Source organism: Vigna angularis, chromosome 11 (assembly GCF_016808095.1).
Source record: "Vigna angularis cultivar LongXiaoDou No.4 chromosome 11, ASM1680809v1, whole genome shotgun sequence".
Classification (NCBI taxonomy): Eukaryota; Viridiplantae; Streptophyta; class Magnoliopsida; order Fabales; family Fabaceae; genus Vigna; species Vigna angularis.
In genome coordinates this window covers 21,681,811-21,698,378 of record NC_068980.1, presented here as the reverse complement: position 1 = coordinate 21,698,378, position 16,568 = coordinate 21,681,811, and the positions used below count along the sequence as shown (strand labels likewise).

General features: G+C 33.9%; 1 protein-coding gene across 2 annotated transcripts; it reads left to right on the top strand.

The window, feature by feature from the left end:
• The first annotated feature begins 10,897 nt into the window (after window positions 1-10,897).
• On the top strand, window positions 10,898-14,848 carry LOC108334302 (reticulon-like protein B21). 2 transcript variants are annotated; one of them, XR_008246261.1, is made up of 9 exons: window positions 10,898-11,965; window positions 12,059-12,118; window positions 12,225-12,327; window positions 12,425-12,499; window positions 12,596-12,740; window positions 12,872-12,912; window positions 13,093-13,158; window positions 14,173-14,295; window positions 14,506-14,642. XR_008246261.1 is itself a non-coding variant. In XM_017570068.2 (9 exons), exons 1-9 carry the CDS (start codon window positions 11,074-11,076, stop codon window positions 14,646-14,648), a joined length of 1,677 nt encoding a protein of 558 aa, XP_017425557.1. In that variant the 5' UTR covers window positions 10,898-11,073; the 3' UTR covers window positions 14,649-14,848. The 2 variants fall into 2 exon arrangements, 1 of the variants encoding a protein (XP_017425557.1); XM_017570068.2 differs by having other exon boundaries at window positions 12,843-12,912; window positions 14,506-14,848.
• The last annotated feature ends 1,720 nt before the right edge of the window (window positions 14,849-16,568 follow it).

Below are 16,568 nucleotides of genomic sequence, written 5' to 3'. Positions count from 1 at the left end.
AATGGGTTCATCAAATTTTGAAATCAAATTAATTGGATTTTGAAATTTGATTTAAGGGTTCACTCTATTTTGAAATCCAATTAAAAGGTTCATCAAATTTTGAAATTTGGTTAAGTGGTTCATCGAATTTTGAAATTCGATTAAAGGATTCACCAAATTTTTTGAATTTTTAAAATCTGGTTAATGGAGTGTATAAAGAGAGCTCTGCAAAGCATGAGGAGAGCTTGGTCGAGCATGTGGAGAGCTCGAGGAGTATAACGTCAATCAGTTAAATTGGTGAGGCATCTACATAGCTAGATTAAGTTGGTGGAGTAACTTGAATGCCCAGATTGTTGGATGGAGCAAGTGAATGTCTCGGAAAAGTCAGAGGGGAGTCTAGGTAGCTCGGTAGAGCATGTACACAGCTCAAAAAAGTTGATGAAAAAAATAAGAAGCTTAAATAACTTAGTGTGTTTTTGTTTTCTTTATTTATTCTCTTTAAATTATTTATTCTCTTTATTTATTATCTTTAAATTATTTATTTTGAAATTCAATGAATGTTTCTCCCAGATTTTGAAACTCAAAATTCAGTGGTGCATTTTTAAAGCTAAGATCAGATTTTGAAATCTATTGAATTTCCAAACTGGATTTTGAAATATGTTGACTTCCAAAATTGAATTTCAAAATCTAATAAATTTCTAAATTTTATTATTTTCTAAACCGAATTTTGAAATTCAGTGAATTCCTAAATAAAATTTTAAATTTCGATGAGTTTCTTAACCATCGAAATCTGATGAATTTTCTTAACTAAGTTTTGAAATCCTATACATGCAAAATATAATTAAAATAAATATAAATTTTAAAGAAAATAAATAAAAAATATCAAACTAAAGTTAACTAATAAAGATGTGTGTACATAAAAGATGAACAAGATGGAATGAAGGAAAATGAAGTATCTACGAGCTGAATGAAGTACACAACTGCTGAAGAAGAAAACTAAAAAACCAAAGATGAGAAAAAACTTGTGATGCAGGAGTTCAATAAGTTGACCTGTTAAGTTAACCCATTTGGTAGGATTTCGCCATAGTCCATGTAGGTTGAGGAAAAAAAAACTCATAGAATAGAAAAATCCTTTATTAAAAAAGTTCATAAAGCTAAATACTCTCTTTTTACCAAATTTTATATACAAAAGCAGAAAAAAAAAACAACAGAAACAGACAAACACAGATTTTTATGTTACAGAAACAAATCAAAGATTATTGAATTTTTATTTTGTTTAACCAAATCAAATCAGAAGATTGAATTTCTAATTTACCTAACCTAATCAATTGGTCATGATGGTTCAAGATGTTGGGATTGGTGGGGGAGTGTTCTCTGCATCTGAATTTAAGATTTTAGATATTGAAGTAGGTTTGTGGTTTGAAGAGAATGATATGAGAAAAAAGTTTATGTGAGATGTGAAGGAAATGATGTAAAAAAAACGAGTCTGTGAGAGAAAGCTAGTGCGATAAATTTGTTGATTGGGGTCAAGGTGCTTTGAAAAAGTCCCCTTAAATGTGGACCAAAAATGAAGTCTATCTTAAAGAAGTGTTAGGACTAGAGTTCATTCCTTAGACCTTGCATTTGTTCCATTTGAAAAATAAAATAAAATATCCAACCCATGATTCCAGTCTTGTAAATAATTAAGGTTTAAACCCTCTTTTGGTCCTCATATTTGTTAGTAAATCTCAAGTGGGTCTTTATATTTTCAAGTGTCTAAATTAGTCCAACATTTTGAAAAATTGAGCCAATTTTGTCCTTTCCGTTAAATGTTCTCAAACGGTGTTAACAAATGCTGAGTTGTAATTATTTTTAAGAGGACATGTCATTGTGATTAAATTTAGTGAGTGACGTGTTTTACCATCTCAATTTCACCTAACATTTAGAGAGCCTTCGATCTACCGTCTCCCGCACGACACGCTCCACACCAGCTCTTCTCTTCCCTCCCCCTCTACGTCCTCCCCCGTCGCTGCTCCACTGGCACCACCACCAACAACAACCACCACTCACAAATTCAATTAAACCTAACAGTTTCAAGCTCACAAATGGGAACACAAAATCAAAATCCCAATTCAACTGCAACTTCCAAAAATGTGATAAAAAACCTGCATAAAAAATCCAATGAACCATCCCAGAAATCCCAATTTCAAGACCGCAATACACTAACATAAAATCCCAAGAGAACCCAATCAAAAATCAGAGAAAGATGGAGAGGAAAGGAAGCTTGCCCTTGCGCCATTGTCAATAACAGATTGGAACCCTGGTAAGATAAGAAATCAAGAAAATTGAAAAAGAATGGGAAACAATCATAACAGTAAAATGGTGCTCTTCTACTACCCACTTCACTATAGTCACAGCAGTGCTCCCACTGCAGAAGCAATCCACATAAAGTTCATTTTATCCTCTGTGGAGGAATCTTTCTCAAATTCTACACTATCAGATTTTACATTCCCTTTGAAGCAAGTTTTACCAGACCCATTTCGCTTTGATTCAGAAGAATGCAAAAATGATAGCAGTTTAAGAGGTAGATCATCCCTAACTTTGCGTGAAACAAGATGACCGTGCGGACCATGCCCATCAAAAACACCACAAAAGATCATATCTTCAGACATGAAATCCTACACAGATACAGATCCAAAATATGATTCAGTGTCTAAAATTAACAGTCTCTCTTTAAGCAATACCCTTACTTCCCACACAATCATGGCATCCTGATTAATACCCTTGCGGCCCTGCTACGTAAAGATGCACAAACCCCGGCTCTTTCCATTAGAGAAAATTCTACTGGGTAAGGATGGTAAATGGTGAAGAGAAATAACATGATCAGAGAGCATTCATCGCCGGTGGGGCAGATGAATGCGAAGATCTTCCCGGAAGGTAGATGTTCTGGTGGGGAGAACATTCACCGCTGGCGAAGTAGCAGTCTGGCCGGAGTATATCAGCGGCGTCGGCGCGGATCCAGAGTCGGATCTCGTGTGGCCCAGTTTGAAACCACACACCTCTTTCCCTCAGCTCATCCATCTCCACCGTGCAAACCAAAACCTTGAGAAAGGAAAAGGCTCAAAAGGAAAGACGAAGACGGTGAAGAATGATGAAAACTCTGAAAAAACATATCCCTAATGCAAGTTCAGGAAAAAAATCCCTAATTTCCTGCCACATCAAAAACTGTTTTTTAAAATATAAATATCCACGTAATTTAATCCTTATAACTGAGCTAATAATATGTGCACCACGTCATCAGAGTTAGACAGCGTTACTGATAAATTAATGGAGAGGACTTAATTGATTCATTTTAACAAATTTATGGACCCAATTGAGACCGAAAAAAAAACGATGACTCGCTTGATATTGACACACAAATACTCGTTTAAACCAATAATTAAAACTGTAAAGGAAGAAACACATGCTAAGTTTATATTCACCCTCTTACTTCATCAAATTAAAGTCCACATCAACTTTTGCTAGAATGCACATCCATATCTAGATTTTATTTAAAACTAAAGGTAATGCAATATCAAATTAAGGCACTTCTACACTACCAACAAAGTACTCGAGGAACTCTACAAATATATTTCATAGGTGACTTTAGAGAATATTTTTTTCATTAAATTAATAAAATGTAGATAGTTAATATTGCACACATTACTAATATTTTATTAAATATAATATATAATTAAATTAATAAAATGTAAAGCATACGTGAATATCTTTTATTTGAACCAATAAAAAACGTATTTTTCTTTGTTTTCTTATTTATAAATTTAATTCATATAAAATAAATATTCACATAAAATTTAAATTAAATTATTAACATATTTTACATCATTTAACTTATTTTATCTACTTAAATCAATTTTATAAAATAAATAATATTTTTTATAATTTTTTATAAAATAGAATAAGTTTTATAATTTATTTATTTATATTTGGGAAGTAAACTAATATCAACTATATTTTGAATAAGAACAATATTATTCAATTAAAAGAATAACTTAATTGAATACACTATTGACATTGTCACATTAATACTTATACGTTGTCATATAGCACAAAACAATTCACGTAAAAAAAACTTTTAAAAAATTGAAAATATTACTGAGCCATAATATTTACAAAGACCGTATTATCACTCCTTATACAAAACTAATGCAAATGACGAAATGATATCGACTTAATACAAAATAAAATTAAATTAAATTAAAAATATGAAGAAACGAAACTGAATAAAAATAATAAATAGAAGCCTAACGATTCCATCCATTGGACGCAATGCGGAAGATAAAGAGTTCCAAGGAATTTTTAAGAAGTTTTTTGTTTCGGTTACGGGGCTGAGTAACTAAGTTCCTTCACAATTTGTCTTTCTTTATCGTCCGGTCTTGCTTCCTAGGTCTCTTGTTTGCTCGTCCGGCTGGGACGTATCGGTTAAAAATACTCCGATGCCAAAGTCAGTTGAACCGTTCGGTAATCTAATATGACAATGACAGTAATAAATGCACAGTAATTGTCTCTCCCTACCTTTTACCTTTCACTTATATTTATAGTTTTCGGACATGAGTTTAGGATTAGCGATATTTTAATCTCGGCCCAATCCCGGTCCAATACCCCTAAACATGATTTACCTTAATCTTCTTAATATTAATCATTTACGCTTATGAGATCGGCCGTCCCGGCCGGCGCCTTTGTCTGCTTTGTTGGCCGGCCGGTCATATGGAGTTTGTGGACTGTGACGACCGTCCGGTCATATGGTATATTTTTTATATGAATATTTATTATTGCTTCTTAAGGAGGAATCAAAGTAAATTAATAAATTAATAATAAGCATTTTTTATTTTAGTATTTATAATTTTTAACGGATTATGTATAAAGATGAAGTGTCAAATTTGTTTATATTAATAAAATGAGAGCAGGGAAGTCAATGAAACTAATTTATATGAATATGTTCTTGGGTTACTAACGGTGATGGGATTCACGTTCTCACCAACTTCAAAGTTGATTTGAAAGTAAAAGTCGAGCATCTTATGGTAAGTAACTGTTCCAAACCATTTTTATTTTGGAGCATTTTGATGTCATATTTAAAGTTATTCAAAACTGGTTTGAGTTCTTCTACAAATAACTTTTTTAAATATGTAGTAATGAAGTCTGCGTCAATATAATTAAATATTATCATATACCATACTTAAGTTTTAAATTAAAATATATATATAAGGAGGTGACTGTTGGCGTAACTTTTAGAAGAAAACCTTGGTCTCCTTGGCGATGGTCATGTCTGCACGACCGGAGTTTTGCATATTGCTTGACGTGGCTGGGGATGTTTTATTGTGTGTTGTGGTTGGTACTTCTCAAAATTTAGACTCTGGTGGTTCAAAGAAGATGTATGTTTTTTCCTTTGAGATTTTATATTGTTTGGAAAGTGTGTGATATATAGTAATAGGCGTTCAAAATATTATTATTGGACCAAACAGTTCAGTAAACGATAAAATAACCAAAGATATCTCATTAGAGATATTGATAAGCCGTTTATGAGTAACTAACCAAATCTTTGAAACACTTATAAATATACTGACAGGACCAAAGGCCAGATACGTTCAACTCACACTCTATGAGACTCAAATATTCAACTGTGATAAACAGTTCATAAAACCGCTCCTAACTTGAGCGTCGGAGTGCCTTTTGCAGGTACCTCCCCCCATCAAGAGTACAACCGAACGGCCTCCGGAGTCCAACCGAACGGCCTCCGGAGTCCAACCGAGCGGTATATGCAACTCAAGCATTGGAAAGCAGAAAGATTACGACATAAAGGTACGTCTCTCGGTCCTACACAAATCCCTACCGAAACATTTTGGTGCCTACCGTGGGGCCGAGAGCAAGCTGAAGAAACCCAATGATGACCACGAAAAACACGAAGATGCAACAGAAGCACGAAGGTCGAACAATCTCATCACACTAACCCGAACAGTTGGGAAAGGAGGGAACCAATACTTCAGCAAGTCGTTCAACCTACCAACCAGACAATTTCCATTCGGCCATTCGACCTTACAAGTATTCAGTCATTCGGTCTCACAGGTGTTCGCCCATTCGACCTCAGGTATTCGGCCATTCGTCCTCGCACGTACTCGGCCATTCGGCCATATAGGTAATCGCCCATTCGGCCATACAGGTAATCGGTCATTCGGCCTCAGGTATTCGGCCATTCGGCCTTACAGGTCCTCGGTCATTCGACATCACATGTATTCGGCCGTTCGGCCTCACGAGTATTTAGCCCTTCGACCTCACAGGTATTTGGTCGTTCGGCCCCACAAGAATTCGACCATTCGGCCTCACAGGTATTCGGCCCTTCGACCTCAACTATTAGGTCATTTGGCCTCAATTGCTTGGCCTTTCATGGCCTCGAGTGTTCAAGCATTAGGTCATTCGGCCCCACAGGTATTCGGCCATTCGACCATCATGTATTTGGTCTCAACTATCAGACCATTCGGCCTCACAGGTATTTGGTCGTTCGGCCTCACAGGAATTCAGCCATTCGGCCTCATTGGAATTCGGCCATTCGGCCTCAGAGGTATTTGGTCATTCGGCCTCACAAGTATTCGGCCATTCGGCCTCACAGGTGTTCGGCCATCCTGCCTCAAAGGTATTCGGCCTCACAAGTATTCGACCATCCGGCCTCAAAGGTATTCGCCATTCAGTCTCACAGGCATTCGACCATTCGACCTCACAGGTGTTCGGCCATTCCGCCTCACAAGTATTCGACCATCAGGTATTCGGCCTTCGGCCTCAACTGCTTGGCCTTTCATGGCCAATCGCTCTTATCCATATTACTGGAGAAAGTTTGTGCAGAAAATTATTACTTACACGGTATAGCCTGAGCAAACTTTGGTCTCTCTCTCTCTCGTTCGGTCACAAAGCATAAAGCACCTATAACTCATTCAAGACATCTTAATACAGATTCCTCATCGTTGACCGTAAAACATTGAACAAAAGACCGAACAGTCTTATTTGCTTGGCCGACCGGCCTTATAACAACCTATTTTGACATTAATGCATTAGTTTATTTGGCTATTCTTTTCTCACCATATAAAATTCGAGTTGATTTCTTCAGTGTAGATAACCACATCTTGCATGCAAATTGCAAGAGCAGACACTAGTTGACCGTTCGAGAAGAATATCAAATACAGGGATACACTCCCTAATATGGGGCATGTTCGCTCAAAGAACGACCAGAATATCAAATACAGGGATACACTCCCTAATCTGGGGCATGTTCGCTCAAAGAACGACCATAATATCAAATACAAGGATACACTCCCTAATCTGGGGCATGTTTGCTCAAAGAACGACCAGAATATCAAATACAGGGATACACTCCCTAATTTGGGACATGTTCGCTCAAAGAATGACCAGAATATCAAATACATGGATACACTCCCTAATTTGGGGCATGTTCGCTCAAAGAACGACCAGAATATCAAATACAGGGATACACTCCCTAATCTGGGGCATGTTCGCTCAAAGAACGACCAAAATATCAAATACAGGGACACACTCCCTAATCTAAGGCATGTTCGCTCAAAGAACGACCAAAATATCAAATACAGGGACACAATCCTTAGTCTAGGACATGTTCGCTAAAGAACACCTAACACATCAAAATATAGGGAAACACTCCCTGATCTAGGACATGTTCGCCAAAGAACACCTAGTACATTAACGTCTACTGGGAAGTTCTTTAAGAACTCCTAGGCCACGGACGGTCATTAACGTCTACTGGGAAGTTCTTCAAAAACTCCTGGGCCACGGACAGTCATTCTCGTCTACTGGGAAGTTCTCCAGCAACAGTCACTCTCATTCAAGCATCTTCAACCGAACAGTCTCGCTTATAAAATTTGATACTATCAGTCATTGATCAATACGGGAAAAGTTCTAAACAAAGAACTCCCATCAACTGCCACTCGGCCTAGTAAAAAGTTCAAAAGGGCATTCATAAGGTCCACTGTTCGGTCAGCGACGAGCAGCGAATAAAAGCAACCTCCCTCAAACACATATAAGTGCTATAGTTAATCACGGCTAAAGCCGAACGCTTAACTCGGACTTGGGGGGCATATGTATGGTATATAGTAATGAGGTCGGCGTTCAAAATATTATTATTGGGCTAAACAGTCCAGCAGACGATAAAATAACCAAAGATATCTCATTAGAGATATTGATAAGCCGTTTATGAGTAACTAACCGAATCTTCAGGTAACTTTGTTTTTATTTGATCTATGAAACACTTATAAATACACTAACAAGGCCAAAGGCCAGGTACGTTCAACTCACACTCTATGAGACTCAAATATTCAACTGTGATAAACAATTCATAAAATCACTCCTAACTTGAGCGTCAGAGTGCCTTTTGTAGGTACCTCCTCCCATCAAGAGTACAACCGAACGGCCTCCAGAGTCCAACCGAGCGGTATATGCAACTCAAGCATTGGAAAGCAGGAAGATTACGACAAAAAGGTACGTCTCTCGGTCCTACACAAATCCCTACCAGAACAGAAAGGAATCGATTTTTATCCCAACAACAATCTTTTCCACACTTTCACAATTTACTTTTGTCCTTTGTTTCCAAAATCTTATTCTCACTCGGTTGTCTTCAAAATGGAGGAATTGACTATTGACGACGATCACGATAACAATGTATAATTTGCATATTCTTGACTTCTCATTTTCTCGAACTTCTTAAAGAACGGTTAACATTATTATCTTAAAATCAAGTAAAAAAAATGCAACAATAGGCTATTTTAAAGAGGATGAGAGCAATGATAAAAAGAACAAGGAAATCCACCTTTATATATAGCCAAATGAAATGTCTTAGTAGATTAACTTTAATTATTATATTAAGAAAGATTTGATAATCTATATTATGTGACCTTTCCTTTCTTATAGTACACGAATACTAATGTGTCACATGTCTAGAATTAAAACTCTAAAAAATCACTCAACCTTTTTTGCAAAAAATCCCTTTGTATATCATCATACGCTTGAGTTTGGAGGTTTGTGTACTGTATGGATGTCCAGTTAACCTAGGATCACATGATCCACATAGTCGAGAATGTCAAAAAGATATCACCTAGGAATCGAGCGGTTGTGCCATGCAGACCAAACAGTTACCCTTGAGTAACGATTAGGCTTGATGAAGATTAGTTTATGACAAAACATGATTAACACCAATTTGGTCATGATTAAGTCGTGATTAATCAAAAATTCACCCTGAAATCTGTAAATACATGTTTGAGATGAATAGATTGATTAGGTATTAATCATTAACCATTGAACTTGTCAAATCTTTACTACCAGAGTACCTTCGATAGGTAACCTTCCAATTTAACCAAACTGTGTCAAGGACTAATGATGATAAAAACAAACATCAAGACACTCAAACTTACTAAACCGATAACATCAATCCATACTCAAAATAAATTCTTATATATTATATATAAGAATTAGAATTGATTCTTATAGCTTTAATAAAAATTCAGAATCGATTTCAACAATATTACCATAATTGATTTCATTATATTTTAATCATATATAATTGATTTCAACCTCAATATAAATAAATTCATAATTAGTATCCCCAAAGTGGATTCTACGGTCTTATAATCAGTAATCGATCGTAATTTTTTTTGTTTATCCATAATCGATTCCCTTTCTTCTAAAATCGATTCTAAAGTCTTCCATACATGAATGTTATCAAACTCACGAATATCATTAAATTACAAGCAAGTGATTTTGGTTTCATTGAATTTTCTGCGATACATTTTCACATATCTTATCATGATAAAACATTCCTCCACCAAATTCACTCTTTCAAATAATCTCAAATAGCATAATCAAACAATCCACGAACACTCATATTCATCTTCCCACATTAACGAAAACAGTACTATCCATGGAAACCAACTCAGTCTTAAAAAGAAAAAAAAGTCACCGATAAACTGAACAAAAATCAATTCATAATTAAATAAAATTATTTTATAATTTTACACTTTTAAATAATGTTTACTTTTTACAAAACCATTAATTCGAGACTTCAAAATTATAACAAAAAAAACCTTAAAATCAATCTGACCCCCCAAGTGGTACGTACCCACGTCATCCATTCCGGGTTGGAAAGAAATTTGTCAAAACCTACGTGCTTCGAAAAACCATCCCACAAATGACCATGCAAAAATCATCATTAAATTAACCAAACAAAACATGTATACAATTATTATATTTTAAATATACGCTAAAGAAACCATAAGAAAACTTAAGAGAGAATCCGCCCGTTATTCTTTAAAAAATTATTTCTATATTTTAATTACCATTATATTTAAATTTAATTTGAATATTATATTAAAAATAATTTATCTTACTTTTCTCTGTTTCATCCTTATTTTCTATTTTTGCAATAGTTTTTCAAGTCAATTAAAATATAACATAATCATAAAATATAATTTTTTATGTCGTACTCCCCCACCATAAACTATCACATAAACACTTACCGTTATTATCTATAATATCAATTCATCTTTAACATTAGTCAAAATTGGTTAATATCTCATACAAAAATTGTACAACTACAAATTTTTCTCTTAGCATTTGCGGTGAGACAATAAATACAACTTTTGCTTCTCGATAAAATGACGAGAGAGTTAATCAATATTTTTTATTTTTCAGAAATATGAATTTTTTAAAATTGAGGAGAATTATGTATACAAGGAATTAAGTAATATAAGTGACTCTTAATTAACACGCTAATCATTCAACCCCACTGATTTTATTTTTCTTTTCTCTGCACGAACACAATAAAGAGAAAAAGAACCAGTGTCTCTTACTCCACACACAATCCCTTGATTCTCTCTCTCTCTCTTTGAGGTTGCTTTACAAGGAGATCCCAATGTGGCACCCCACCAACCGCCATTTCTTCAGCTGAAAGCTTCGTATCCATCAAACACTCATGTCCCATTACAGTACAGTTTGTTAGGGAGAGAGAGAAGGAAAAGAAAAACTAAAGGGTATAATATAATTGAGATGAATATGAGTAGGAGAAGAGTTGGAGCTAGATGCAGTGTTGTTGCAGGGTCAGTGTGGGAGAGCAGAATGAAGAGTGATGAAGTTGGTGGTGGAGTTAAGGTCTTCAGTGCAGAACAAGGTTCTGAAGAAGGAGGCAATGGTGGCACAAAATTGAAGAGCAGCCAAACTGGGGGTGTAGTTGCTACTGGAAAGAGAAAATCTTGGAAATTGGGAAGGTCTGAGGGGTTGGAAAATAAAAAGATTCAAATAGGCAGAGGAAAAGTAGAACAGTGTAAGAACCTTAATGTATCTTCTGATTCAATAAAAAAGAGTCCAAAGCAAGTTAGGAAGGAAAAGAATGAAGGAACTGGTGCTTCTGTTTGTACTGATAAATTAGAACGTGGTCCAATTCTCACCAGAAGGAAAAGATCTGAAGTGGGTGAATCTGGTGAAAAGAATATTGGGCAGCTCAGAAAGAACAATGGCAAGAATGACAGTGATGAAAATTGCAAGGATTTTGGTGTGTGTCAAGAGAAGGTAATTTCTAGCCGTTCAGATGATGCCAGCATGGTCAAGTGTTCACCAATGCATGTTGATGGTGGTTCTCATGATGATGAAGAAGAAGATGAGGAGGAGGTAGAGATGGATGATGAGGAGTTGGATATTGAGATGGAGATACAGAGCTTTGATGTTAAGGAAATCAATGCACCAGAATCCAAGGTTGTGAATAAGCCAGAAAAGGAGTTTATGAATGTACCAGAAAAACAGAAGACTGAAAAGGTTGTGAGAACCGACAGACATTTTCATCAGAAACATGAAAGATTACTGTCTGTCCCTCTAACTGTGATACCATCTCCTCCAATAAAAAAGCTCTCCACAATTCACAAAAATTTCTCCAAGGCTGATTCAAGTAAGGTCTTGTTAATTTCATTCAACGTTCTTCCTTCAATATGATTTTTGAGTTTTGGGCCTTTTCCAAGTCTAATTGAACTTTACCATTCAGTTCCAAAGGCAGAAGAGTGCTATAGCTTTCCACAATCACAGAACAAACTGCAGAGTTTAGGTGATTTATCTACATTTCAGAACTATGCAAGAGTCAAAGTAGTCGACAAAATTTGTATAATTTCTACCACTCATTCTTTAATATTTTTATATATGTCACTCTTCAGTGGATTTAATCATGTGGAAAGATATCTCAAGATCAACATTTATCTTTGGGATTGGAACATTCACTATAGTTTCATCTTCTTATGCAAAGGACATCAATCTGAGGTTAGGAATCCTCACCACAGTTCAATCCATCTGAACATACACTTTTGCTACTTAAAACATAACCCATAATTGAACTTCTTGATCCTTGGTTCTGCAGTCTCATTTCTGCAATGTCCTATCTTGGCCTTATCTACCTAGCTGTTATATTTCTCTACAGATCACTAATATGCAGGTAATCACAATTAATAATCCCAACATGATGTTGAAAAATAAATGACAGAAATTTACTACTGGATACTAAACTCTATGATTCTTCCCTAAAAATCAGGGGTGTCATAGATATAGAAAGCACAAACTATGTACTAGGAGAAGAAGAAGCGATTTGGGTGCTAAAGTTGATACTTCCTTACTTGAATGAATTTCTGTCACAACTCAGAACCATGTTTTCTGGAGATCCTGGTACCACCATAAAGGTATTTTTCTTTTGTCACAGATAGCATGATTTGTTTCCATTATTTCTTCCCCCTTCTTACATAACCTGATAATAAATTTGGCAAGGATTTCATGAATTGTAGTTGGCAATATCGTTCTTTGTTCTTGCTAGATGTGGCAGCTCCATAACCATTTGGAATATGGCCAAATTCTGTGAGTTGCTATTGCCTAGGTCTATTCCATTCCTACACAAAAATGAGCACAGCCAATATTTACATGCCAAAGCAAAAGCTTCTCACTCTTTGCACCACTCCATATGCAATGAAAATTCCTTAATTTTTTTCGTATTTTGTCTTTTGTTCTTAATTACTTATCTTGTTCTCACTGCCTCAGGCTTCTTTGCATCTTTTACCTTGCCAAGAATCTGCTCCTCATATTCTGCACAGTTAACTCCATTTGGTAAAATTCTAAATTAAACGTCACTTTGATCTTGGCTTCCTCATTTTTAATACTTAAGGATGATTGTAGTAAGTGGCTACTGCTAGGGTGCCAAGAAGGTAGGGGTAAGGGTAATATTTGATGCTCTGTTGCCAAATATAAAATTTGCAGAATTTGTGTAGGCCCACATAGTTTGATGGTGCATGTATTTATTATGGTCATGGAAACTTCTCACTGATTCACTGTAAGGATTTAGTGGGTCCTGTAAAGAAAAAATATTAACATATTGTTAGGATACAGGGTATTTGGATATAATGGGAAAGGGGATTAAGATAGAAGGAGAGGAATTGTATAAATAGATTGATTGGATAGTTAGAAGGCAGTTATTGAGTACATTGTTTGTTGACAGACCTTAGACCTGTGAAGAGGGTTATGACTCTGCATCTTGTAAACATACACTATTCTTTCTGTTAATAATACACGATTCATCATATATCTCTCTGTTTTCTTGGTGTGAGAGACTGTGAGGGAGTTCTGGGTTGGGTTTCTTGTTCGGAAACCTATCACATATGTTGTCCAGGGTTTAACCATATGAACACCTCCTCCATTGAAATGATTGAACTCTAAATCTGCTTTAGGGTTTAAGCATTTTGCATATTTAATAATGGGGATGTGTGAAACTTTTAATGCATCACATGGATGAGCATCTTTGCTTTTATTCCTCACTGTTTTGGGTCCACTCCTTGCAAGCATTGGACTTAACATCAAAGGGTTGAGATTTTGGAACACAATTATGAGATAATAATGCTCATCACATCACATACATCATACACTCTTAGTGGTCCCCACCCCCAAAGTTTTCTTGTGTTTACTTGGTCCAAAAATGGCCTTCAGTGGCTCTAGGGAGATGAACATTTTCTCTTTCACAAGCTATCATATCATGGTCTTATAAACTCTTTAGCTCAATCTAATAGTATGAGTGTTCTCATCTTAATGTGATGAATGATGACTTCTGTTGTTTTAATTTATATGAAGCAAACTTTTGGATTGGTCGATTTCATGATGCTTGGGATTCTTGTTCTCACAAAAAGGTTGTGGCTCTTGCCATTTTTTGTCTTGCTTGGAATCTGTCATCACTTGTTGCTCGCATTTGGTCAGGTAACTAAGATCATCACATTTGGGTTGTAAAAACTACAGTTCTTAGTTTCTTAGAGTCACATCTAAGATGTAGAAATAAACTAGTCATTGATTTAGCACCAACCTTTTGGTGTAATGCAACATTTTGGTATTGAGATTTTGGTAAAAGAAACATAGTTTTGTGCCTTACACTTAAGTACACGACTAAACTAATGAATTGTGTAATTGCAGTGTTCGTGCTATTTGTGGGATTTAAATATTATCAACAACATTATTTGGTAAGAGATGAACGGGTGGAAGATGAAGCAGGGTTTGGTGAAACATGGCAAGAACCTGTTGGGGTTAAAGCACAAAATGTAAAGAAAGGATTTTGAAGAGTGTCAAGACTTTAGTTTTGGATCTACAAGGTATTTTCTCCATTGTAAAAAAAAAATGTTATCATTATAAAGGCCATTCTTGTGTTTTTCTTAATAAACCAGCATGGTTAAAGAGGAAAAAGAAACAACTTTATGATTAATATGTAATTAGAATTCGTTGAATTTCTTGTTTCAAAATTATGGTGGCATGCTGCTAGCTTGATTCAAATTTGATGGCTTGATTGAGTTCTTCTTTTCTAAATTGTATGTTAAAAAATATTTTTTTTGTATTTTTTTATAAAATATTTAGTTATTTATTTATAAAAGTGTGATTGATACGAGTGATTCTTTATTATTATTTTTCACTAAAAGAAAATATGGTTTTACTTTATGTGTGATGCTCTGACGGTGAGGTATATTAGAGTTCGGAGAAAATCAGGGTTCACGAGGGAAGAAATAAAAAAATAGAGGAAAATATTTTTTTTTAAATTATGATTTTTTAATTATTGGTTAATAAAAATAATTAAAAATTATTTAACTATATATAATTATTGATATTTAAAATAAATATGAAATATTTTCTTAAAGTTTTGAAATAAATATTTAAAACTTAATCAAAGTTGAGAAAACTTCCGTTAGTTAAATCAATTCTCTGAGGTTTAATTAATCTTTGGTAAATAACATTAACTAAATACCAATTCTTAGTGTTTTAGCTATGACATTAGTATGAACTTTACCTATATTCCATCTTCATCAAGATGATAAACCGAGGTGAACTATGTGAGTTGCTTACAGATTCATAAGAAAAAAATGTGAGATATATTGAACATTTTGATTTGCTAGTCTATTTAGGTCTGCCCAAGACAATGAAAAAGTGAGGTGGACTGAAGAATGGTAAAAATTCATATATATATATATATATATATATATATATATATATATGAATAATTGATATATACCGATATTTATTACTTAGGACGCATATTTAATATTCACATATGTAGGTAATAGCATCAAGTATATAAAAAAATAAAATAAAAAATTTAATTTATATTTTATTAAATTAAATTTAATTAAAATTAAAAGTTATTTATATTTTATCAGATTAAATTTAACTAAAATTAAATTTTAATTTGTATTTAATTTAATTTATATTATATTTTATATATTTTTACGTAATTTTATTTAAATTTTATTTTAAAAATTTATAAAATATATTATTTTTATTTTAAAAATTTATAAATATATTATTTTAAATATGTGTGAATATTCAGTAATAAAGTTTCAAAATACTTATGAGAATTTTTTTAAATAGATATTTACACATATAGTAGTTAAATTTTTTTGTTACGGATTAGATAACAAGTAGATATTATTTGTGTTCAACCTAATCCGTTCTCATACTTAAGTAGATTAACTTATATTATGTAGATTTATCTAAACATCTATTCATAGTTTATGATATGTCCATGAACATGAGTTATATAAATTTGCCATTAATTAAGATTATTTTGAAAAGATACTTTCATCAATTTGACAATTTTAAATAATTGAAATGTAGTTGCCCTGAATATTTTTGTTATATACATCTGTTATGAAATGAAATTTCTAACATCTTAAAAATTAGAAATTATAAAATTGTAAATATTATTTCTTTTAAGAAATTCACTTATTAAAAATGTTATCATTATAAATTCCAGTGTTTTTCTTAACAAACCAGCATGATTAAAGAGGAAAAAGAAACAACTTTATGATTAATTTGTAATTAGAATTCGTTGAATTTCTAGTTTCAAAATTATGGTGGCATGCTGCTAACTTGATTCAAATATGATGGCATGATTGAGTTCTTCTTTTTTAAACTGTATGTTAAAAAATGTTTTTTTGTAGTTTTTAAAAAATATTTAGTTATTTATTTATTTATTTATAAAATTGTGATTG